Raw genomic sequence first — 25,702 nt, 5'->3', positions numbered from 1 at the left:
TTAGTCACTTGTTTCGTGCTTTTTTGTGTTTTTTTTGCTGTCAAAATATTAGTGGGGAAGTGTTCCTCCACCCTGAGGGTCCCGGCCAGCAGCCATCACATTGACGTTCCCCTGGTCATAATGTTAAACACCCCCTCAGTCCCGTGATCACACACACACACAAGCATAGATACGTGTGAACACACACGATCAGTAGTTTCCGTGTTCATGTTTGACTGGAGGAACAAATGTGAACATTATAATAATGGCTGACAGGTAATCAGGCGACCCTTTGATCTACAAATCTTAAATCCTAAATCTGCTCTCTTTTCCACTGGTACAGAATTTGTGAGAAACTAAATGAAAAGGCTCTTTAAGAAGCTTTCATAACAGTAATTTGCTCCACTTTATTTGGCCTAATTTTGCATGGATCCAGAAAACTCTGAAATGGTATTTAATTAAATAGTGATCACTGAAATTGTATTTAATTAAATAGTGAACACTGAAATGGTGAATACTGTATCTTAATTATAATTAACTATTTGACCCTATATGACCTCTTGGTCACATGTAATGTAAACGATCTCTTTAAAATCCTCCATGCTGTTCATTGTATATTATTTAAACACTGTTTGCATAAAGGATGCTATTTAACACATTCTTAATCTTGTCAACAGCCAATAAGCCTATTAACACTCATCAAAGACAATTGTGTTGTGTTTACACTAGTTAGGCTTGATTAAAGTTGATTGTGTACTTAGCACTATCCTCATATGTCTTTAGATTTGTGACTTTATACTGGTGTCTTTATAAGGGTTTCATGACTTTTAATCCAAATAGAAATGAATAGGCCTAGCTACTGAAATGAGTTAGGCTATATAGCCTATTTCATAACGACCAAGCGTTTCAAAGAAGGCTGTGGGACAAGCTATCCAGCCCTGCTTGGTATTGGCTTGAAGCAGGAGAGGAGGAGTGTCCTGGGTCAGACTGAGGCATGATGATGATGCGGAGGGGTAAAAAAGCTGGTCCCGCACTGTGCGGTCACTGCGATTCCAGCGAGCAATCACTGCAGCGCAAACTGGTCTGGGGAGGAAGGGATAGAGAGAGCGGAGCCACCACCCCAGCCCACTTCCACCCGCAATATGATCACACACGCGCCGATGGAATAAGCAACAAAAGAACAGTGGGAAAACTAAAGGAATCTCCACGTTGTCTCCCGCTAGGAATTCGATTCGAATCGGCTTTGTTGTTTTGGTTTTACGCACGAAAGATGACTTTCGCTCCTCGTTCCTTCTACGTGACGCTAAGTTTGGACACGTCCAGGTAGACAGACAACTTTCGACAGCAACTTTAGGGCTATAGATTTTAGGATTGCATTGAAGTTTATCCATGCCTACTTCATAACCAGGCATTGCATTTAGCTTTCATTTTTTTTAAATTTTGTTATCCGAAACCACCTGTCTGAATATAACTGAGGATGATCATGTTTTCACACGAGTTCTTCGTCTCCTTCCTCGCGGTTACCTGTCTGTTTGGGATACCCAGAGCGTCCGCAGCGGCTTGCGAGCCCATCCGGATCCCACTGTGCAAGTCCATGCCCTGGAACATGACGAAAATGCCCAACCACCTCCACCACAGCACCCAGGCGAACGCAGTCTTAGCGATTGAGCAGTTTGAAGGGCTTCTTGGCACTCAGTGCAGTCCAGATTTACTGTTCTTTCTGTGCGCAATGTACGCTCCAATATGCACTATTGACTTCCAACACGACCCTATCAAGCCATGCAAGTCGGTGTGTGAACGGGCGAAGTGCGGCTGTGAACCGGTGATGAAGCGGTATAATCACACCTGGCCAGAGAGCTTGGCCTGCGAGGATCTGCCAGTCTATGACCGGGGAGTCTGCATCTCGCCAGAGGCCATTGTCAAAGCAGAAGGACCAGGTAGGATAAGGGTGTATTTCTGAAATATATATTGTGAATAAATATACCTCACATAATATAAAGAGAAAGAGATCAAATGGAAAATATGATGATGATGTACAATTCTCTACATCAGCCACTTGTAAGTAAATATTATTCCTCTCTTCCTCAGACAACCCCTATTATCAAGACCCCTCAAAATGCTCACCTGGTAAGATCCATGTGACCCTTGAATATGTTCCCAATATAAAGTGACAAAAAAATTAAACCACAGTTGCCTATTGTTTTAGAGGCTACTTGTGAAGTGATAGATTGTACTGTTCTTCAGTGAAATTTTTCTCATCATTGTTATCTTTATTCAGAATCAACTCCTGACTTTCCAAGTGACTCTCACAATGTGAACTGTAAAGGAGCCAACAATGGTAAAATAATATTCACATTTTCTTTGCTTTATCTAAACATTTGAATACTTTTGCATGGAGCTGTTTTTGTCCTAACATACTAAAAATGTATCATAATGTGCTTAGAAATGTATGTCTACAAATCTTTGGCTATTGAATTTAGTGCTGAAGAATCTTTTCTGTACAGTATTATGTTAGAATACGATATAGATTTTGATGTGTTTGTCATTACATTTATTTCAAGAATGTAATATTGCTGTTCAAATACCAGATGTTCTACAATGAATCACATCCTTTTATTGTTTCAGATCGATGCAAGTGCAAGTCGGTAAGACTGGGTCTCAAGACCTACCTAAAGAGTAATTACAACTATGGTGAGTTATTTTCTGTAGGATTTTTTTTAGGCAATTACTTTTGCAGTTCTGAAGTGAGTGAGAGAAGATTCCAGAATGAGAGAGATATAGTTAGCTGATTATTACAATGCATGATATTATCATTGTCCTAAAACTCTGGATGTTATTCCAGACACAGATTAAACCTAGTCCTGCAGTAAAAAGCACTCTCAATGGAATCTCCATCAAAAATGCTTTTTAGTCCTGGACTAGGCTTAATTCATGTCCAGGAAACCGTCCCTGAATGTTCAGTCAAACAAATTGGCTTTCAAATGTAAAGGTTCCTAAAATAATCAAATAAAATAAAATCGTGTTTAATCTTTTCCTCCCAGTGATTCGTGCGAGGGTGAAGGAGATTAGAAGCAGAAATCATGATCTGAGTGCCATCGTGGAGGTCAAAGACATCCTGAAGTCTTCCTTAGTGAACATCCCTCGTGATACAGTCACACTGTACTACAACTCTGGCTGTCCCTGTCCTCCTCTCACTGCCAACGACGAGTACATCATCATGGGTTACGAGAACGAGGAGAGATCCAGGTACGTCTTTAGCCAGTCGTATTACTGTATCTCTATTAGCAACAATCATTCATGGAATCATATATGATTGTGTACATCAGCAGAGCTGTCAATTCCAAATGTCATAATTGATAGCAATGGAGGAGAATAGGAATTGGAATGGAACTTTCAGTTAAAAATGTACAACAAGATTGGAGTCAATTCCATTTCAATTCAGGATTGAAATGGAATTGACTCCAACCCTGTTGTACATTTTTAAGGAAGGCAGTAGTACCTACTGTAGCCCTACTTCCAGCTTTATGTAATTCATAACACATTGTAACTCATATGCCCCCCACCTGTCTGTAGACTTCTGCTCATCGAAGGCTCCATTGCACAGAAGTGGAAGGACCGTATGGGGAGGAAGGTGAGGCGTTGGGACCAGAGCCGAGGGAACTCGGGGAGAAGCAATATGCGGAGGAGCCGCCACTGATCAACCAAGACGCGTCCCTGTGCAGTGATGATCGGGTTGCAAAATTCCACCAACTTTCCCAAAATTCCAAGTTTTCTGGAATCAGGGGGGAATAAGCAAGAAATATGTAATCCTCCAACTGGGAATTCTGGGAATTTGGGGAAAGTTACCAGAATGTTGCAACCCTAAATGATGACATATGGGACAACATATGGAGATAGAAAGAAAAGTGTTTGCAGACAGAAAACTGAAATTGCACTATTGCACGTTTTATTTTTCAAAACTGTTGTAGCTGAATGTAGATTATTTTTTAGTTGTTGCTTTGTTTTGTATTATATTTGTTTATAATTCTTTTTTGAGTGTGTGTGTTTTCATAATTTTTTTTGCACAAACAAAATGTTCATTTAACAGTGCTGAGTGTGTGTACAGTTGGACGAGACTTGCGAGGGACTTTACTGGAAGAGTGACAGGGACTTTATCCTACATGGCACCCTATTAACTATATAGGGAACTTTGGACTTGGCCCAGGCTCTGGTCAAAAGTAGTGAACTATATAGGAAATAGGGTGTCATTTAGGATGCACAATGGTCTTAGCACAGCATTATGTTAGAAGCACTCTAAAGAAAAATGATGAATATTTATCTAGCAGCTAGAGACTGCACATGGGATGAAGTGGATGTCTTTAAGATACCAAAGTGCTTTTATGATGGGGTGCTCTGTTATGCTTTATTTCTTTTAAAGGAAACACAAACAAGTTGTAATCTGGCTATTTTACACTACAAGAGGATTTAACATGTTTCAAAGGAGAAAAATGAACAAAGGATGAGGAAGGTGGGAGGGAGGCAGGGACATATGTTTTTGTCAGTATGCGAAGAAAGGTCAGATTGATCCAAGAAGACAGAGTATATGTCATTGAAGACAACACAAAACACGACAACATTGAGCTATTGAAATAATGATTGCATTACATGTAATATGTCTCCCTCTCTCTCTCTTTTTCTCTCTCTCTGGAACAAATGTTTGAATTGCTTTCTTATATGTCTCATGCTTTGGAGCTCTGATGATTTGCTAAGTGTCTTTCTTCCGGTCGTTTTTGGTGCTTCGGGTTTTTCTAAACTGAACTGTAGTTTTATACTTCTCATATACATCACTCTGGTTTGTCTTCGTACACAACATACATACATATATAAATCTATGAAATGCTAACCAGCTCAATTGTGATTTTAAATCTGATTTGAGTGCTTTATTAAACATTGTCTGGCTGGTGTCATATCCAACGCATAGTCCATGGCTGTATGAGCTGTCTTGCACATAATGTGATCAGAACATGTTTTTATTCCAAGACAATATTTTCTATAGCCTAACCTACTTGAAGAACTCAACCTGACTAAATTGACCCGACTAAGCTACAACATGGGTAGCCATGACTGACTAGCCTACACACTTCAACATATTGAGAGAAGCATGTTGAGAAGTCTGTACTGTAAATGAACAGGAGTTCAAGGAATGAAGAGGGAAGCTATATGTATGAGTGGCTACGAGGTTGAGGAAAGTCAGAGAGAGAATCTGGACTGAGGCCAAATCAGCGTACTGCTCGCCTGCTCCCTCCCAGCCTATGAAAGCATTCATGCTCTTAGTCAGAGGGAGTCTGTTTATCATCCAACAGTACAGTCTCAAAACCAAACCAATCGACAGGGAAAGAGTGTTGGCCTCTAATGTGAAATAATGCTTGCTCGCTATGAACAGATAAAGCTTGGCCTTGCGCAGTGACAGACAGAAGCAGCAAAACCGATTCTCCTCACACTAAAAGAGGTCTACCAGTATCACATGAACCATACAAAGTTTATTAGTTTGTCAAGCAACCTAATTCACCACTCAAGTGAAGAATAGAGTGCATAGTAAAAAATGCACAATAGAACAAGAATACAATTCATAATTTAACTATTTTAATGTTGCTTACTTGTCATGTGAAACTAAATAGGAAAGTGGATATTTTATTATTTGTCACCCAGGTCAGCGATAATACTGAGGTCTTGAATGCTTCCTGGCCCACACTACTGTACGTCATCAAAGATTCTACATCTCCCTATGTGAAGTCCATAGACTAAGAATGATGATCGTTCTATTTCTATGACAACGTCATCCTGTCGGGTGCTGCCGGAACCTTATTTACAGGTGATCAGATATGAAGTGTAGGGTGAGGAGACTTAATCATGGACTGTCTGTGGTGAGTTTATGAGATAATGAACACAAAATGAACTTGTTATAACAAGCCCACCTCGATGTTCGGTCCATGAATTGGGAGGCCATCTTCAGCCATACACACGCAGGCATGCACAGGTGCACACACACACTATTACCTCTGTCTTGTTTTAGTGCAACCGGACACTTGGGATAAATCACTCTCATAATTCATCTGTCCCACCTCCTGCATTTTACTCACGTAAATGATGCACCATATGGAAACCATCAGATCCCAGTACAGTGCAGTGAGAGATGTAAATCTTGTTTTCCGGCGTAGCCGCTATGCTCGGGGCTGGGTTGTGTCCCAAATAGCACCCAATTCCCTATAGTGCACTACCCTATGGGCCAGAGTCAAAAGTAGTGCACTATCTAGGGAATAGGGTGTCATTTGGACACAGCTCAAGTGGTGTGAGATCATGGAAGAGGCACCACTCTGTTCCAGGCCAGCGCCTTCCTGCCTCCCTAAACACATTACTGACTGGGTTTATAAGACACATATTTAATGACTTCCATAAGAGCACAGTGATTGACACACCATCAAGCCCTACTGTACCTGCTACCTCTCGGCTGAAAGCTGGAACGATAGGTCAGATAAAGTGCACTTTTAATCACTCTTCACTCTGCAAAAGGAGTGATTTTATTTCACATTATGACTTTGCAATAATGAAATTATGCATCAACTCTAAAACAATTTAATTAGAGTTGCCGTTTGTCATTCTCCTGTAGAATAAAACAATGCAATGATGCATGATGAGAAACTATTCTCTGATTCCAGAATATTCACCTCTATTTGCTCTCCTTCTATCTGTTCCTCTCCTCTACCTCGCTGGGGAGACTGAGGCAGTATCTACCCGTTTCCCATGAAAGCTCAGCAGCTCTGTTTCCTGTGCTGGAGCTCAGGGGAAGGCAGGGGGAGGTGAGGGGATGGGGAGAACCCTGGGTCAAAGCCCTCGCTGGCTCAATGCTCAGAGGTTGTGGCTGGAGAGAGAGAGAGAGATGAAACGGTCCAGGGAGGAGAACACAGTGGCAACACATCAAACTCATCTCTCTCTCTCTTTCCAGCTCTTCTCCATCTCTCTATTTCCATAGTTCCTCCATCTCTCTCTCTCTCTCTCTCTCTCTCTTTCCATCTCTTCTCCATCTCTCTATTTCCATATTTCCTCCATCTCTCTCTCTCTCTTTCCATCTCTTCTCCATCTCTTCTCCATCTCTCTATTTCAATATTTCCTCAATCTCTCTCTCTCTCTCTTTCCATCTCTTCTCCATCTCTCTATTTCCATATTTCCTCCATCTCTCTCGCTCTCTCTCCATCTATTCTCCATCCCTCTCTCTCTCTCTTGCTCTCTCTCTCTCTCTCTGTCAGAAACCTCTGTTTTCTCTGTCCTCACCGGTTTGCGGTGCGCACCGACCACCGTCACATAGAGAACAGACTGGAACAAAACCTCTCATCACCACAAGCGACCCCTTTGGACCCTTTGGAGGAGATGGCTGATCTGTTCCTTCCTCATCCTCTGGCTTTATGAGTAGAAGAGCCACATGTTAGAAGAATTAGCTAGGAAGCATATCAAGTCTGGACAAAATGTGTTTAACCAGTGTCCCAGCTGGTTCCATGGTTGCTTTTGTCCCATGTCCAATGCAAACTAACTTGCGTCAGATAAGATTTACCAGGCTGCAACAGACCCTAATTGATTATCTTGTGGTTTATCATTGGTGGAAGTGTGAACGGGCCAGACCATGGGCGTTAGAAGTGTGAAACATGAAGTTTGGGTAGATGTATAGAGACAGGTTCTGTGCTGCTGCTGTTCTGCTTATTGCCCAGGCCCAGCATGTTTAATGTTCCCCCTGGAGGGATGACCTCTACTTCCCCTGCTGATGGCTGGCTTCAACGAGGCTTCGCTGAGCCTGTTTGCTGGGCCTCGGGGTGACTGAATGATTGCTCCATGTTTATTTTCCTCTGAGAGGTGGAAAAACCCCACCCACCCGACCAACCCGGGGCCACTGGAATGGGTTGGAGCGGAGAGCTGTGGAGCGGTGTAGAGCTGGCAGCCCTTCCACCATTTCTGGCGTCAGTGAGTTGTAACACCTTATAACCACAGTGTGGTTTTTATTAGGGGAACATTGAAGTTCACGGAAAACACACAATATAACTTTGAAAGTGTACGTCATTTGAAATAACCATTAGAAAAAATATTGGAATTTTGTTTTGTGTTATAAGCGTTATAATTTCATTAGAGAATAGTTCAACTGAGAGAGAGTTTGTTTTTTATTTGTAACTACGTTCCTAAATTAATTTGCTCAAACTGTGTGCAGCAGCCACAGACTAGAATGAAAAAGGTTGGTTCACACAATGAAAAAGTGTCAGGCTAAGTAACGTACATGGGGAGTCCCGTGTGGCCCCTATCCTATCTGTTTATGTGTTTCACATAGTGGTTAGTTATACCCAGGAGCCCTCTATTCAAGTTAATGGCTTTTCTCCATCAAGTGCCTGACTTACATTCTCAATTAGAGTGCCATAAAGTACCCACAGGCTGTAACTTCACACTGGATTACACTGAGGAAGAATAGAATAGCATTTTCAATATTCATGTATTGCTTCCATCCCTCTCCTTGTCTCAAACCAGGGACTCTCTGAACACATCAACAACAGTCACCCACGAAGCATCGTTACCTATCTGTTCACAAAAGCCATGGCCCTTGCAGAGCAAGGGAAACAACCATATTAAGGTCTCAGAGCGAGTGGCATCAGTGATTGAACGCTACGTATCGTTAACTAGCTAGGCATTTCACACCGGCTACATTGAGAACAAAACAATACCTACCTGTCGAGGGACATTTTTTTTTCACCTTTATTTAACCAGGTAGGCTAGTTGAGAAGAAGTTCTCATTTACAACTGCGACCTGGCCAAGATAAAGCAAAGCAGTGCAACACAAACAGCAACACAGAGTAACACATGGAATAATCAAACATACAAATCGATAACACAATAGAAAAAGTCTATATACAGTATGTGCAAATGAGGTGGCGGCAGGGTAGCCTAGTGGTTAGAGCATTGGACTAGTAACTGAAAGGTTGCAAGTTCAAATCCCCGAGCTGACAAGGTACAAAATCTGTCGTTCTGCCCTTGAACAGGCAGTTAACCCACTGTTCCTAGGCCGTCATTGAAAATAAGAATTTGTTCTTAACTGACTTGCCTAGTAAAATAAAGGTAAAAAAAAAAAAAAAAAAAAAAGGTAAGATAAGGGAGGTAAGACAATAAATAGGCCATAGTGGCGAAATAATTACAATTTAGCAATTAAACACTGGAGTGATAGTTGAAGATGAATGTGCAAGTAGAGATACTGGGGTGCAAAGGAGCAAAAAAATAATAAAAATAAATAACAGTATGGGGATGAGGTAGTTGGATGGGCTATTTACAGATGGGCTATGTACAGGTGCAGTGATCTGTGAGCTGCTCTGACAGCTGGTGCTTAAAGTTAGTGAGGGAGATATGAGTTTCCAGCTTCAGTGATTTTTGCAATTCATTCCAGTCATTGGCAGCAGAGAACTGGAAGGAAAGGCAGCCAAAGCAAGAATTGGCTTTGGGGTGACCAGTGAGATATACCTACTGGAGCGTGTGCTGCCGGTGGGTGCTGCTATGGTGACCAGTGAGCTGAGAAAAGGTGGGGCTTTACCTAGCCAAGACTTATAGATGACCTGGAGCCAGTGGGTTTGGCGACGAATATGAAGCGAGGGCCAGCCAACAAGAGCATACAGGTCGCAGTGGTGGGTAGTATATGGGGCTTTGGTGACAAAACGGGTGGCACTGTGATAGACTACATCCAATTTGCTGAGTAGAGTGTTGGAGGCTATTTTGCATTGCCAAAGTTAAGGATTGGCAGGATCGTCAGTTTTACGAGGGTATGTTTGGCAGCATGAGTGAAGGATGCTTTGTTGCGAAATAAGAAGCCGATTCTAGATTTAATTTTGGATTGGAGATGCTTAATGTGAGTCTGGAAGGATAGTTTACAGTCTAATCAGACACCTAGGTATTTGTAGTTGTCCACATATTCTAAGTCAGAACTGTCCAGAGTAGTGAGCAGCAAGATGTATACAGAGAAAAGAGTCGGCCTGATAATTAAACCCTGTGGCACCCCCATAGAGACTGCCAGAGGTCCGGACAACAGGCCCGCCTGATTTGACACACTGAACTATGTCGGAGAACCAGGCGAGGCATTCATTTGAGAAACCAAGGCTGTTGAGTCTGCCGATAAGAATATGGGGATTGACAGAGTTGAAAGCTTTGGCCAGGTCGATGAATACAGCTGCACAGAATTGTCTCTTATCGATGGTGGTTATGATATAATTTAGGATCTTGTGCGTAGCTGAGGTGCACCCATGACCAGCTCGGAAACCAGATTGCATAGCGGAGAAGGTAGGCTGGGATTCGAAACGGTCGGTGATCTGTTTGTTAACTTGACTTTCGAAGACCTTAGAAAGGCAGGGTAGGATAAATATAGGTCTGTAGCAGTTTGGGTCTAGAGTGTCTCCCCTTTGAAGAGGGGGATGACTGCGGCAGCTTCCCAATCTTTGGGGATCTCAGACGATACGAAAGAGAGGTTGAACAGGCTAGAAATAGGGCTTGCAAAAAATGTTGTGGATAATTATAGAAAGAGAAGGTCCAGATTGTCTAGCCAAATCAAATCAAATAAAATAAAATAAAATAACATTTTATTTGTCACATACACATGGTTAGCAGATGTTAATGCGAGTGTAGCAAAATGCTTGTGCTTCTAGTTCCGACAATGCAGTAATAACCAACAAGTAATCTAACTAACAATTCCAAAACTACTGTCTTATACACTGTGTAAGGGGATAAAGAATATGTACATAAGGATATATGAATGAGTGATGGTACAGAGCAGCATAGGCAGGATACAGTAGATGGTATCGAGTACAGTATATACATGAGGTGAGTATGTAAACAAAGTGGCATAGTTAAAGTGGCTAGTGATACATGTATTACATAAGGATGCAGTCAATGATATAGAGTACAGTATATACGTATGCATATGAGATGAATAATGTAGGGTAAGTAGCATTATATAAGGTATCATTGTTTAAAGTGGCTAGTGATATATTTACATCATTTCCCATCAATTCCCATTATTAAAGTGGCTGGAGTTGAGTCAGTGTCAGTGTCAGTGTGTTGGCAGCAGCCACTCAATGTTAGTGGTGGCTGTTTAACAGTCTGATGGCCTTGAGATAGAAGCTGTTTTTCAGTCTCTCGGTCCGAGCTTTGATGCACCTGTACTGACCTCGCCTTCTGGATGATAGCGGGGTGAACAGGCAGTGGCTCGGGTGGTTGATGTCCTTGATGATCTTTGTGGCCTTCCTGTAACATCGGGTGGTGTAGGTGTCCTGGAGGGCAGGTAGTTTGCCCCCGGTGATGCGTTGTGCAGACCTCACTACCCTCTGGAGAGCCTTACGGTTGTGGGTGGAGCAGTTGCCGTACCAGGCGGTGATACAGCCCGCCAGGATGCTCTCGATTGTGCATCTGTAGAAGTTTGTGAGTGCTTTTGGTGACAAACCAAATTTCTTCAGCCTCCTGAGGTTGAAGAGGCGCTGCTGCGCCTTCTTCACGATGCTGTCAGTGTGAGTTGACCAATTCAGTTTGTCTGTGATGTGTATGCCGAGGGACTTAAAACTTGCTACCCTCTCCACTACTGTTCCATCGATGTGGATAGGGGGGTGTTCCCTCTGCTGTTTCCTGAAGTCCACAATCATCTCCTTAGTTTTGTTGACGTTGAGTGTGAGGTTATTTTCCTGACACCACACTCAGAGGGCCCTCACCTCCTCCCTGTAGGCCGTCTCATCGTTGTTGGTAATCAAGCCTACCACTGTTGTGTCGTCCGCAAACTTGATGATTGAGTTGGAGGCGTGCGTGGCCACGCAGTCGTGGGTGAACAGGGAGTACAGGAGAGGGCTCAGAACGCACCCTTGTGGGGCCCCAGTGTTGAGGATCAGCGGGGTGGAGATGTTGCCTACCCTCACCACCTGGGGGCGGCCCGTCAGGAAGTCCAGTACCCAGTTGCACAGGGCGGGGTCGAGACCCAGGGTCTCGAGCTTGATGACGAGCTTGGAGGGTACTATGGTGTTGAATGCCGAGCTGTAGTCGATGAACAGCATTCTCACATAGGTATTCCTCTTGTCCAGATGGGTTAGGGCAGTGTGCAGTGTGGTTGAGATTGCATCGTCTGTGGACCTATTTGGGCGGTAAGCAAATTGGAGTGGGTCTAGGGTGTCGGGTAGGGTGGAGGTGATATGGTCCTTGACTAGTCTCTCAAAGCACTTCATGATGACGGAAGTGAGTACTACGGGGCGGTAGTCGTTTAGCTCAGTTACTTTAGCTTTCTTGGGAACAGGAACAATGGTGGCCCTCTTGAAGCATGTGGGAACAGCAGACTGGTATAGGGATTGATTGAATATGTCCGTAAACACACCGGCCAGCTGGTCTGCGCATGCTCTGAGGGCGTGGTTGGGGATGCCGTCTGGGCCTGCAGCCTTGCGAGGGTTAACACGTTTAAATGTCTTACTCACCTCGGCTGCAGTGAAGGAGAGTCCGCATGTTTTGGTTGCGGGCCGTGTCAGTGGCACTGTATTGTCCTCAAAGCGGGCAAAACAGTTATTTAGTCTGCCTGGGAGCAGGACATCCTGGTCCGTGACTGGGCTGGATTTCTTCTTGTAGTCCGTGATTGACTGTAGACCCTGCCACATGCCTCTTGTGTCTGAGCCGTTGAATTGAGATTCTACTTTGTCTCTGTACTGACGCTTAGCTTGTTTGATAGCCTTGCGGAGGGAATAGCTGCACTGTTTGTATTCGGTCATGTTACCAGTCACCTTGCCCTGATTAAAAGCAGTGGTTCACGCGAATGCTGCCATCAATCCACGGTTTCTGGTTAGGGAATGTTTTAATCGTTGCTATGGGAACGACATCTTCAACGCACGTTCTAATGAACTCGCACACCGAATCAGCGTATTTGTCAATATTGTTATCTGACGCAATACGAAACATGTCCCAGTCCACGTGATGGAAGCAGTCTTGGAGTGTGGAGTCAGCTTGGTCGGACCAGCGTTGGACAGACCTCAGCGTGGGAGCCTCTTGTTTTAGTTTCTGTCTGTAGGCAGGGATCAACAAAATGGAGTCGTGGTCAGCTTTTCCGAAAGGAGGGCGGGGCAGGGCCTTATATGCGTCGCGGAAGTTAGAGTAACAATGATCCAAGGTTTTTCCACCCCTGGTTGCGCAATCGATATGCTGATAAAATTTAGGAAGTCTTGTTTTCAGATTAGCCTTGTTAAAATCCCCAGCAACAATGAATGCAGCCTCCGGATAAATGGATTCCAGTTTGCAAAGAGTCAAATAAAGTTTGTTCAGAACCATCAATGTGTCTGCTTGGGGGGGAATATATACGGCTGTGATTATAATCGAAGAGAATTCTCTTGGTAGATAATGCGGTCTACATTTGATTGTGAGGAATTCTAAATCAGGTGAACAGAAGGATTTGAGTTCCTGTATGTTTCTTTCATCACACCATGTCTCGTTAGTCATAAGGCATACGCCCCCGCCCCTCTTCTTACCAGAAAGATGTTTGTTTCTGTCGGCGCGATGCGTGGAGAAACCCGCTGGCTGCACCGCCCCGGATAGCGTCTCTCCAGTGAGCCATGTTTCCGTGAAGCAAAGAACGTTACAGTCTCTGATGTCCCTCTGGAATGCTACCCTTGCTCGGATTTCATCAACCTTGTTGTCAAGAGACTGGACATTGGCGAGAAGGATGCTAGGGAGTGGTGCACATTGTGCCCGTCTCCGGAGTCTGACCAGAAGACCGCCTCGTTTCCCTCTTTTTCAGAGTCGTTTTTTTGGGTCGCTGCATGGGATCCATTCCATTGTCCTGGGTGAAAGGCAGAACACAGGATCCGCGTCTCGAAAAACATATTCTTGGTCGTACTGATGGTGAGTTGATGCTGATCTTATATTCAGTAGTTCTTCTCGACTGTATGTAATGAAACCTAAGATGACCTGGGGTACTAATGTAAGAAATAACACGTAAAAAAACAAAACACTGCATAGTTTCCTAGGAACGCGAAGCGAGCCGGCCATCTCTGTCGGCGCCGGCTGATTTGTAGGGGTCCAGATTTTGCAGCTCTTTCAGAACGTCAGCGATCTCGATTTGGGTGAAGAAGAAATGGGGGAGGCTTGGGCAAGTTGCTGTGGGGGTGCAGGGCTGTTAACAGGGGTTGGGATAGCCAGGTGGAAAGCATGGCCAGCTGTAGAAAAATGCTTATTGAAATTCTCAATTATCGCAGTTTTATCGGTGGTGACAGTGTTTCCTAGCCTCAGTGCAGTGGACAGCTGGGAGGAAGTGCTCTTATTCTCCATGGACTTTACAGTGTCCCAGAACCTTTTGGAGTTTTGGCTACAGGATGAACATTTCTATTTGAAAAAGCTAGCCTTTGCTTTCCTAACTGCCTGTGTATATTGGTTCCTACCTCCCCTGAAAAGTTGCATATCACGTGGGCTTTTCGATGCTAACGCAGTACGCCACAGGATGTTTTTGTGCAGGTCAAGGGCAGTCAGGTCTGGAGTCAACCAAGAGCTATATCTGTTCCTGGTTTTGAATGGGGCATGCTTATTTAAGATGGTGAGGAAAGCACTTTTAAAGAATAACCAGGCTTCCTCTACTGACGGAATGAGGTCAATATCCTTCCAGGAAACCCGGGCCAGGTCGATTAGAAAGGCCTGCTCCTGTGCCACCAGAGACTCTGGGTTCGCGCCCAGGCTCTGTCGCAGCCGGCCGAGACCGGGAGGTCCTTGAGGCGACGCACAATTGGCCTAGCGTCATCCAGGTTAGGGAGGGTTTGGACGGTAGGGATATCCTTGTCTTATCGCACACTAGCGACTCCTGTGGCGGGCCGGGTCGCCAGGTGCACGGTGTTTCCTCTGACACATTGGTGCAGCTGGCTTCCAGGTTGGATGCGCGCTGTGTTAAGAAGCAGTGCGGCTTGGTTGCGTTGCGTTTCGGAGGACGCATGGCTTTCGACCTTCATCTTCCCCAAGCCCGTATGGGAGTTGTCACGATGAGACAAGATCGTAACTACTAACAATTGGATACCATGAAATTGGGGAGAAAAAAGGGGGTAAAAAAAAAAAGAAAAAAAAAAAGAAAGGCCTGCTCGCTGAAGTGTTTTAGGGAGCATTTGACAGTGATGAGGGGTGGTCGTTTGACCGCAGACCCATTACGGACGCAGGCAATGAGGCAGTCATTGCTGAGATCTTGGTTGAAGAGAGCAGAGGTGTATTTGGAGGGCAGGTTGGTTAGGATGATATCCATGAGGGTGCCCGTGTTTACGGATTTGGGGTTGTACCTGGTGGGTTCATTGATAATTTGTGTGAGATTGAGGACATCAAGCTTAGATTGTAGGGTGGCCGGGGTGTTAAGCATGTCCCAGTTTAGGTCACCTAACAGCATGAGCTCTGAAGATAGATGGGGAGCAATCAATTCACATATGGTGTCCAGGGCACAGCTGGGGGCAGAAGGTGGTCTATAGCAAGCGGCAACAGTGAGAGACTTGTTTCTGGAAAGGTGGAGTTTTAAAAGTAGAAGCTCAAATTGTTTGGGCACAGACCTGGATAGTAAGACAGAACTCTGCAGGCTATCTCTGCAGTAGATTGCAACTCCGCCCCCCTTTGGCAGTTCTATCTTGTCAGAAAATGTTATAGTTATGGATGGAAATGTCAGGGTTTTTGGTGGCCTTCCTAAGCCAGGATTCAGACACGGCTAGGACATCCGGGTTGGCAGAGTGTGCTAAAGCAGTGAATAAAACAAACTTAGGGAGGAGGTTTTTAATGTTAACATGTATGAAACCAAGGCTTTTACAGTTACAGAAGTCAACAAATGAGAGAGCCTGGGGAATGAGAGTGGAGCAAGGCACTGCAGGGCCTGGATTAACCTCTACATCACCAGAGGAACAGAGGAGTAGGATAAGGGTACGGCTAAAGGCTAAAAGAACTGGTCGCCTAGTACGTTCAAAACAGAGAGCAAGAGGAGCAGGTTTCTGGGCGCGGTAGAATAGATTCAAGGCATAATGTACAGATAAAGGTATGGCAGGATATGAATACAGGGGAGGTTAACCTAGGCGTTGAGTGACGATGAGAGAGGTATTGTCTCTAGAGATGCAATTTAAACCAGGTGAGGCCACCGCATGTGTGGGAGGTGGAAGAAAATGATTAACTAAGGCATATTGAGCAGGGCTGGAGGCTTTACAGTGAAATAAGACAATATTCACTAACCAAGAAGACAATGGACAAGGCATATTGACCTTAGCGAGAGGCATGCATAGCCGAGTGATCATAGGGTCCAGTGAGTAGCTAGGCGGGCTGGAGACACGGCAATTCAGACAGCTAGCAGGCCGGGGCTAGCAGGCTAGCAGAAGGGCCTTAGAGGGACGTTGCGATGGAAGAAGTCTGTTGTAGCCCCCTCAGGCAGACCAGTCGTGATGGAACAGCAGGGGTCCGTGTAGTAAACAGGTCCAGGCCAATTGGCAAAATAGGTATAGTAGCCCAAGAAATTGGCTGATGGACCTCTTTAGTTAACAGTCCGATATGCTCTAGACAGCTAGCGGGCCGCGGCTAGCAAATGGGCATTCAGGGGACGTTGCGACGTAGGAGCCTGTTGAAAAAACCCCTCGGGCGGATTACGTCGGTAGTCCAGTGGTGATGAATTGGCGGGGCTCCATATGGGCAGTAAAAGGGGTCCAGGCCAATTGACAAAATAGGTATTGTAGCCCAAGGAGTGGCTGATGGACCTCTTCAGCTAGCCGAGAGATGGGCCTAGCATTGGCTAGCTCCAAGCTAATTGGTGCTTGCTTCGGGACAGAAACGTTAGCCAGGAGTAGCCACTTGGATAGCAGCTTGCTAGCTGCAATGATCCAGGTGAAAAGGTTCAGAGCTTGCGATAGGAATCCAGAGATATGGAGAAGAAGAAGTCCGATATGCTCTGTATTGAATCACGCTGTGCAGACTGGCAGGAGTTGTCCAGGCTAAAGGTTAGCTGATGACCTCTAGCAGTGACTATCTGACTACTAGCTAATAGCTAGTAAGCTGGCTAGCCTCTGTTGGGGGTTCCGGTTCTAAGGTAAAGTAAATAGCAGATCCATACCACATTGGGTGAGAGGGGTTGCAGGAGAATATGTTGAAGTTGAGTTTAAGAAAAATATTTTTTAAATGTATGCGAAGAAAATGGATATGAAAATATACAGGTGAAAGTACAGATGAAACCTAAGTGATATAAAGTAATCCAGCTGTGTGGGGACCTTGTTGAGAGAGATACATGTCATTATTATCTATTAGCCTTTTCTCTAGCCCCCCAGGATACCACACACCACACCACCCCACCCCCCACACCACCACACACCCCACCCCACACCACACACACGCCGTGCCTGAGTCAGCCCTGTGTAAACAGCTGTGTTCCTGCTGTGTGCTAAAGGTCTAAGGGCCTGGGGCTGGGTTCCTACTAAGCTAACATATATAATTGTTTTAAGATAGTCATACTAAGGATCATTTAACTATTTAATTTTCAGTTTTAGGACTCCTATAAGTATAAAATGTTTAGAAGTGTCTGTCCTAAATCTGAGAGACCCATATTTAATCCCTTTTTTTGTCACTGAAGTACTTCCATATATACTTTGATAATTCTTTAAAACTGGTACTGGGTTACCTTCAGACTAGTCTTGTGAGGCTTGTGGACATGTACTTGTTCGTGAGAGTCTCACCTTTCGATGGTGGAGTCATATCAGTGTGTAGCCCAAATTGTTCGAACCCTACAGACAGAAGTTGGCAGATCGATCGGCGGTACTGACTTCAGATGACTGCCATGACACTTGTGTTTTCGTGAGAAGACTGATTCAAACACCGCTTTAGCTCTGACATGCAAACAAAACAGATATATCTAGCTTAAACAGGCGGATCTAATGTATTTCCGCCAGAGCGAGGATATCGACTCTAAGGAGTTCATTGGTGTTGTTGTTACTCGACTGTGTTGAGTTAATTTCCGTTAACTCTCTCAGGGCTCCATTCTATCCGCATTGTGGAAATTCAGCTTTACAGCGTGATTGAAATTTAAAGGCAATGTTCCCGCTTTAGTTGAGCAGAAACTGTATTCACAGTAATTGTTGCTTATGTCGGCTGGAAAGTACCTTAAAATATATGTTGCAAAATCTGTAACCGCTTCAGTTTTTTTTTATTGAATAGAGTGAAAAATACATTATCATATTTCCCAGAATGCTTTGCAGCAGGTTGCTTTTTTGAATGCTTTAATATTTACAGTGTGTTTTTGCATGCACATTGACTGATTAATTTAGCTTATAATACACAAAAATAAATAACACATTTTTTTATTTTTTTTATTTTTATTATTATTATTTTTTAGAATAGTTGTTTCCAATAGTTTCTATTTTCTCTATTAAATTGTCAGTTGGATAGGCTCTCTGCAAACTTTTTATATATTACCTATCACATCAATATCTTTATCTGACAGATAGGATTCCCTCAACATTGCTCTGATGTCCAAAAGCATTCAGGTCAAAATTTCGTGATACAAAACTTTTAACCTGCATATATTTGAAAATGTCTACATTAATCAGTCCAAAATTGCATTTTAATTCTGTCATGGAAATAATTGTATTTCCTATTACCATGTCATTTATGGTTTCTATGCCTTTGGTTTTCCATGTGGGCCAATTTATCGGTGAATTCTGAAAAGCAATCCAAGGATTGTTCCACATGGGTGTGTTTTTAGGGAGTGATATTGGTTCTTGTAGAATCCATTTCATTTTCTTCCATATTGTTATAGTGTTCTTAACTATGAAGTGAAACGATTCTGGGGATGAGCATGTACATCTTCAATTGTACCCATTGTTCCTCTTTAGTGCATTGAACAATATGTCTCAAGTAAAAGCCTTGGGTGGTGAGTTGATACAATTCCAAGTCTGGAAGGTTAAAACCACCCTCTGATTACATTTTTCTAAACCAATCCAATCTGCAAATGTTTGGACTTATTTCACCCGTTATTGAGATGGTTGTTCCAGTTTAGATGGTTTAGGTAGTCTCATATATCAGTCTTCCTACCTTGGCAGTCATTCTAACTGCAGATTGCGGATGATTAAAAGTTCCAGTCATTAGATATCCTAATTCTGTCTGGATTCCAATAGGAATGATATAACGCTTTGCAAGCCAGCATCTGCCGATAAGGGGTACAAACCATGAATTTCACAGTGGAAACCTTGTCAGTTGTCCAACTGAATGAATTCAACTGAAATGTGTCTTCCGCATTTACAGTTGAAGTCGGAAGTTTGCATACACCTTAGCCAAATACATTTAAACTCAGTTTTTCACAATTCCTGACATTTAATCGGAGTAAACATTATCCCCGTCTTAGGTCAGTTAGGATCACCACTTTATTTTAAGAATGTGAGAATAATAGTAGAGATAATGATTTATTCAGCTTTTATTTCTTCACATTCCCAGTGGGTCAGAAGTTTACATACACTCAATTAGTATTTGGTAACACTGCCTTCAAATTTTTTAACTTGTGTCAGCTCAGGGATTCGATCCATCAACCTTCCGGTTACTGGCCCAATGCTCTATCCACTAGGCTACCTCAGACCACTGTGTCAGGTGAAAACTAGGCTGTCGAAGTATAGCATTGTCCAAAAAAGTAATGCATTGTATAAGCTAGAGCCTACAAGTTAGGGTTATGGCTGGCCGAATAGACACTTGAACAGGAGGTGACCTGAATGGTAGCCTTGTCCAGCCAAGTTGTTCAAGGTCCACTGCGAAATTTGACATCCGTCCTGGTAAGCAGGACATCGGGATATGACTTCAAAACTGGCCACTAGGGGATGGTGAATGGGCATAAGCTGTGAGCTCTGGCTCTGAGTGTCACGTGTTCAATTTGTTTTAACCCTATCCTAAACCTTAATCCTTACGTCAACCATTCAGAATTAATGCTTAAACTTAACTTTCGAAATTTGACGTTTATGGTCAAAAGTCAGATTCTGCGGTTAAACTGAGAGCTTGTTGGCCTAGTCTCTGACTCTCCTAAGTCTTCAATCATACTTCTACAGCTCTTGAACATGACACATTACAGAGGTACTGACATGTAGCTACACCACCTGACACCTGACAGACCACAGCAACCACTCCCCCCAACCCCACCGTACTAATGCCCAAGACAGTTAGTCAGGGCATACGTGCTCCAGCCTCTCTTAGTGCAATTATGGATATGAATGCCCTTACACATAGTAGGGTAGGCTACTCAGGAAAAGTCCACTTGGTTTTCACCTCATTAAAAGGGTATGTTGTTATTCTGTGGCAGACTGGGGGACTGGGCCATTACAGCAGGTACAGCTGTTTTAACAGTCTGGCCTGGCAGCCTGTCAGTGTGAATACAGTACACATCTGTGAGATATTTCAGGTAGATTTGCAGCTCAACACACACACACACACACACACACACACACACACACACACACACACACACACACACACACACACACACACACACACACACACACACACACACACACACACACACACACACACACACACACACACACACACACACACACACACACACACACACACACACACACACACACACACACACACACACACACACACACACACACACACACACACACACACCCCCCCCCCTCCCTCCCTCCTCTTCTCCAGAGTGCACCTGCAGAGCCAGACAAGGAGGCAGACATTAGTTCTTCTCTCCCAGAACCCAGATCACGACTGCAGTGGGCTCATCAGGGTTGAATTGAAATGGAATTGACAGAAACCCTGGTTGACTCAAACACATTTTTTCTCTACAGCCTACAGGTAACTGCAAAAATAAAGAAAACACCAACATAATGTGTATTTACTCAAGTGTTTCCTTTATTTTGTCAGTTACATGTATATTGTAAGTATTTTCAAAAGTGTGTGGAGATTATTTGTACACTACATTCAAAGGGATTTCTTTTGATGCTTGGTTTCTTTTGAGTCTCAGGGTTTGCCTAGTCTGCATTTTCCTTTTGTTCTTGTTGATGTCATGCTACAAGCCCTTGATGTTTAGTTCAAACTCTCACAATATGTCCATTGTGACCAGGGATAATCCTCCTGTCCAGCCCACTGGTACTGTAGGCGTGCATGTAGGCGTAATGCATGCCCAGGGACAGGGCATGCATTACGTCATACAGCTAGCACAGCTCTGGGCACATATGAAAGTGCTTACAATTAGTTATCTGCTGTGGCATGGTGGAGTGAAGGTTTATGGTACTTTAAATCAAACCCTCCCACATCACCCACATGAGCTGTGGCTCTCTAGATCAGATCGAAGGGGGGATTGCTTTGGTAGTGTGTGTGTGTGTGTGTGTGTGTGTGTGTGTGTGTGTGTGTGTGTGTGTGTGTGTGTGTGTGTGTGTGTGTGTGTGTGTGTGTGTGTGTGTGTGTGTGTGTGTGTGTGTGTGTGTGTGTGTGTGTGTGTGTGTGTGTGTGTGTGCACGTGGAGCATTACGTTAGCATTACATTAGTCTCACAGAGGAATTGGCCCTAACAAAATGGAGGAGAGGGGCCTGGATCTGGCTTGGCAGTAGACCTAAAGCACTGAAAACATTTAAATCGGCACCTGAGAAAACATTCACATGAAATTGAAGGAGAAATGATCAAGCAAAATTGTCTGCTGCTGGAATCACAAACAAATGAAGGCCAGCCGTGGACTGAAAGACAGATTAAATAGCTACTGTAGCAGCCAGGGATGAAACATGTGTGGAGGAGCGATCTGAAGTTTTAAAAACTAGATTGTGTTTAACAAAGACATTTCCTTATCGTGCAAATAATAGAGCTGAACAGTAATGATGTTTATGCTAACTCCTGTGTAACAGTTTATGCTAACTCATGTGTAACTGTTGCCATGTTGGAAACCAGGAGTGTTTCAACTCGCTGCAGCAAAAGGTTACTCTGCTTACTCATATGGGACTCTTGGCTTTACTTTAACTTTAAATAGCCTTTTGCGTGCTAACTTTAAATAACGTTTCATGGAAAATATATACACCGATTAAGACAAATTGAGAAACAGATTACCCATGTATCAAAGACAAAAACGTCTGTGTCTGCCAGAAAAGTTCAAATAATGACTTTATGAAATTAGAACTGTGTTGAGTAAAGTGTTACAGGGAAATTAAAATTGACATCCTAAATTTACAAACAACAGCCTTATAACAATTAGTGCTGGATTCAATCTATATCTGGAAATATTGCGGAAGATCCGCGTTAAATGTAAAGGTAATTTCCGATTGAACCGACCTATGCAGCGTTTAGTGTTAATGCAGTATCTGCAACCACGGGAACATAGCTTTTAATTGTCAATCACACTATAAAGCGGATCTTCAGACCTATGGATTGAATAGTGCCCTTAGAGGGGATTTCCACATTACATGATAATTCGGATATCGATGGTAGCTTCGCCCTCATGTTGGTGCTAGCAAGCAAGGTAGGTAGTGCTAGGTATCAGTAAGGGCTGGGCTGCAGTGAGCTTCAATTGGTCGTTAGCATCGCAATATCGCAGAATATTTGCATAAGGTTCAGCTTTCACCAACTTTTGTCCTGCCTTGTTCACACGTCATGCCCACGTCGCCCAACGATCCCCGCCCACTTCACTCCATTGAAAATGAATGGGACTCCGTTGTTTCGTCGCCCAGATGGTGTTATGTGAAAATGCACTGTTAGGCCTAAATTCAATCAGATCAAGCGTTAATTAACAAGCGACAGCAGATGTTTTGGGGTGATGCATTGGAGCCCTCAAATCGGTCAGCAGTTGTTCTTGCAATCATTGTCAGAAAGCCACACCCGCCCCACTTGCATTAACACTTGCATTGTTCAGAACGAGAAAGTATAGGCTGTATAGAAATAATGACATAATAGAACATCATTAAAGGAACTAATGAGGGTTTCTATCATCCTAACGGAGGTTTAGATTACATCTCATGTTCCAGTGTTTCAACATGTAAATAAGGCTGCATGGGATTACTGTTACACTGATTAGCATTAACTTTTGGGTGATTTTTCTTAATGTATTGTGTACTAACAAAGGCACACCTGAAACAATACCACCATGTACATTAGCCATTGATTTGTGCATCCCCCTACAGTAAAACTACAATTTCAATCATATTATATTTGAGTGTTGAAGGTTTTTGGACATATGTTTCTGATAAGGGCCCATGATGTTCATGAAAGCCTACCCTACGGTGTCACAGGAAATGAAGAAGGGAAAGGAGACCCAGGAGACAGTTTTTCTTGTCAGCAGTTCCTTAGCGTGTGAAATACTGAGGTCAGTTATTCTTTCAGGCACTTTCTCACCACTGTCTGGCAGAGAGAGGACTGTAGATGGAGCACAGACAGTCAGAGTCATGGTTCTGGGAGCAGGCAACCTTTTGTTAGCAGATATTTGATAACACTGCACAGACGACAGGTCACCTTCATTTGTCATCCAAGAGCAATAGAGAGAAGGATAGAGAGAGGGCGGGAGAAGAAGATCTCTTGGAAGCAACAGGACCCTGGAGTGTGTCACGCTAGAGTGAACAGCCATGACATGACACTGGTAACATTGTACTGTAATTCTAGCTTCTCTACTATAAAAAGTGATACAATAACAGTCTATAATTTAAGCACAAAGTAATCTGCCCTGGAAGGGAAACTGGGTGTATTTAGATTTTTAAAAAAATATTAACTCCACAGCAGATCATTTTCAGAGCCAATCTGATTGGTCAAAAGACCAAAGTAGTGAAAAAAGATCATAATTGGGCTGCCTGTCTAAACTCAGCCCATGTGCCCTCTGAACCTGGAAATACCAACTTCTTGTTTCAAAATCAACTCAGTCAAAAGATGGCTATAATAAACTGTTCAAAGACAAAGGATGAATTCCACATTTTGTAGCTAGTACTTTGACTTACACAGAAGTACAGTCAGCTTAAAATAGTTGGGATCCTATTTTTGAAATAGACAACATACAGAACATGTATTCTCAAACTTTGTACCAACCACCGCTTGCAGAATCCTCTTACAATAAGCAAAAGATTGCTGGCATAAATAAGAACATATGCCTAATTATCCCAGAAATTGCATTGAAAATGGGATACCTAATCAGTTGTACAACAATGCATTCAACTGAAATGTGGCTTCGGCATTTAACCCAACCCCTCTGAATTAGAGATGAACTAGCAAAAGACAGTCGGCAACTGTAGAAACATTTTATTAGACATCTTTTTTATTTAGCAAGTTTTTCTTAAATGTTAACTCTGCATTGTTTGGAAAGGGCTCATAAGTAAGCATTTCACGGTAAAGTCTACAACGGTTGTATTCGGTGCAAGTGACAAATAAAATAAAATGAAATCTGAGTTAAACATGAGAAGACCAATTCATTGTTCTGTTGCCATCTAGTGGATACTTTTGGAACTGATGAAGTTAAATGGCATTTAAATATGCAGTGCATTTGGAAAGTATTCAGACCCCTTCCCTTTTTCCACATTGTTACATTACAGCCTCATTCTAAAAACGGATTAAATACATTATTTCCCTCAAATCTACACACAATACCCTATAATGAGAAAACAAAAACAGGTTGACATTTTTTTGCAAATGTATTAAAAATAAAAAAAAACAGAAATACCTTATGTAAATAAGCATTCAGACCATTTGTTATGAGACTCGAAATTGAGCTCAGGTGCATCCTGTTTCCATTGATCACCCTTGAGATGTTTCTACAACTTGACTGGAGTCCACCACCTGTGGTCAATTGAATTGATTGGACATGATTTGGAAAGGCACACATCTGTCTATATAAAAGGTCCCACAGTTGACAGTGCATGTCAGAGCAAAAACAAAGACATGAGGCCGAAGGAATTGTCCGTAGAGCCCCGAGACAAGCTTGTGCTGAGGCACAGATCTGGGGAAGGGTACCAAAACATTTCTGCATCATTGAAGGTCCCCAATAACACTGTGGCCTCATCATTCTTAAAATGGAAGAAGATTGGAACCACCAAGACCGGCCAAACTGAGCAATCGGAGGGGAAGGGCCTTGGTCAGGGAGGTGACCAAGAACCTGATGGTCACTCTGACAGAGCTCCAGAGTCCCTCTGTGAAGATGGGAGAACTTTCCAGAAGGACAACCATCTCTGCAGCATTCCACCAATCAGTTATTTATGGTAGAGTGGCCAGACAGAAGCCACTCCTCAGTAATAGGCACGACAGCCTACTTGGAGTTTGCCAAAAGGCACCTAAAAGACTCTCAGACCATAGGAAAACAAGATTCTCTTGTCTGATGAAACCAAGATCGATCTCTTTGGCCTGAAAGCCAAGTGTCTAGAGGAAACGTGGCACCATCCCTACAGTGAAGCATGGTGGAGGCAGAATCATGCTGTGGAGATGTTTTTAGCAGCAGGGACTGAGAGACTAGTCAGGATTGAGGGAAAGATGAATGAAGCAAAGTACAGAGAGTGCCTTGATGAAAACCTGTCCAGAGCGCTCAGGACCTCACATTGTGGCGAAGGTTCACCTTCCAACAGGACAACGACCCTAAGCACATGGCCAAGACAACGCAGGAGTGGCTTAGGGACAAGTCTCTGAATGTCCTTGAGTGGTCCAGCCAGAGCCCCGACTTTAACCCGATCGAACATCTCTGGAGAGACCTGAAAATAGCTGTGCAGTGATGCTCCCCATC

The 25,702-nt window shown here is 43.4% G+C and overlaps 1 protein-coding gene across 1 annotated transcript; it reads left to right on the top strand.

Annotated features, from left to right (window-relative positions):
- Window positions 1–1,003: 1,003 nt before the first annotated feature.
- frzb (frizzled related protein) lies at window positions 1,004–4,933 on the top strand. The gene is made up of 6 exons (XM_021579521.2): window positions 1,004–1,916; window positions 2,068–2,106; window positions 2,258–2,317; window positions 2,605–2,670; window positions 3,021–3,225; window positions 3,553–4,933. The coding sequence occupies exons 1-6, from the start codon at window positions 1,457–1,459 to the stop codon at window positions 3,674–3,676; spliced, it is 954 nt and encodes a 317-aa protein (XP_021435196.1). The 5' UTR covers window positions 1,004–1,456; the 3' UTR covers window positions 3,677–4,933.
- Window positions 4,934–25,702: the final 20,769 nt, after the last annotated feature.

The sequence above is a fragment of the Oncorhynchus mykiss genome, chromosome 22 (assembly GCF_013265735.2).
Source record: "Oncorhynchus mykiss isolate Arlee chromosome 22, USDA_OmykA_1.1, whole genome shotgun sequence".
In the NCBI taxonomy this organism is placed as follows: domain Eukaryota; kingdom Metazoa; phylum Chordata; class Actinopteri; order Salmoniformes; family Salmonidae; genus Oncorhynchus; species Oncorhynchus mykiss.
The sequence above is the reverse complement of the archived record's forward strand: the minus strand, read 5'-3'. Positions and strand labels throughout refer to the sequence as shown.

Coding starts and splice junctions, on each gene's coding strand:
- frzb (XM_021579521.2), top strand. CDS start 1,457: ATGATCATGTTTTCACACGAGTTCTTCGTCTCCTTCCTCGCGGTTACC. Junction 1,917..2,067: donor TGTCAAAGCAGAAGGACCAG/GTAGGATAAGGG, acceptor TCTCTTCCTCAG/ACAACCCCTATTATCAAGAC. Junction 2,318..2,604: donor CTGTAAAGGAGCCAACAATG/GTAAAATAATAT, acceptor TTATTGTTTCAG/ATCGATGCAAGTGCAAGTCG.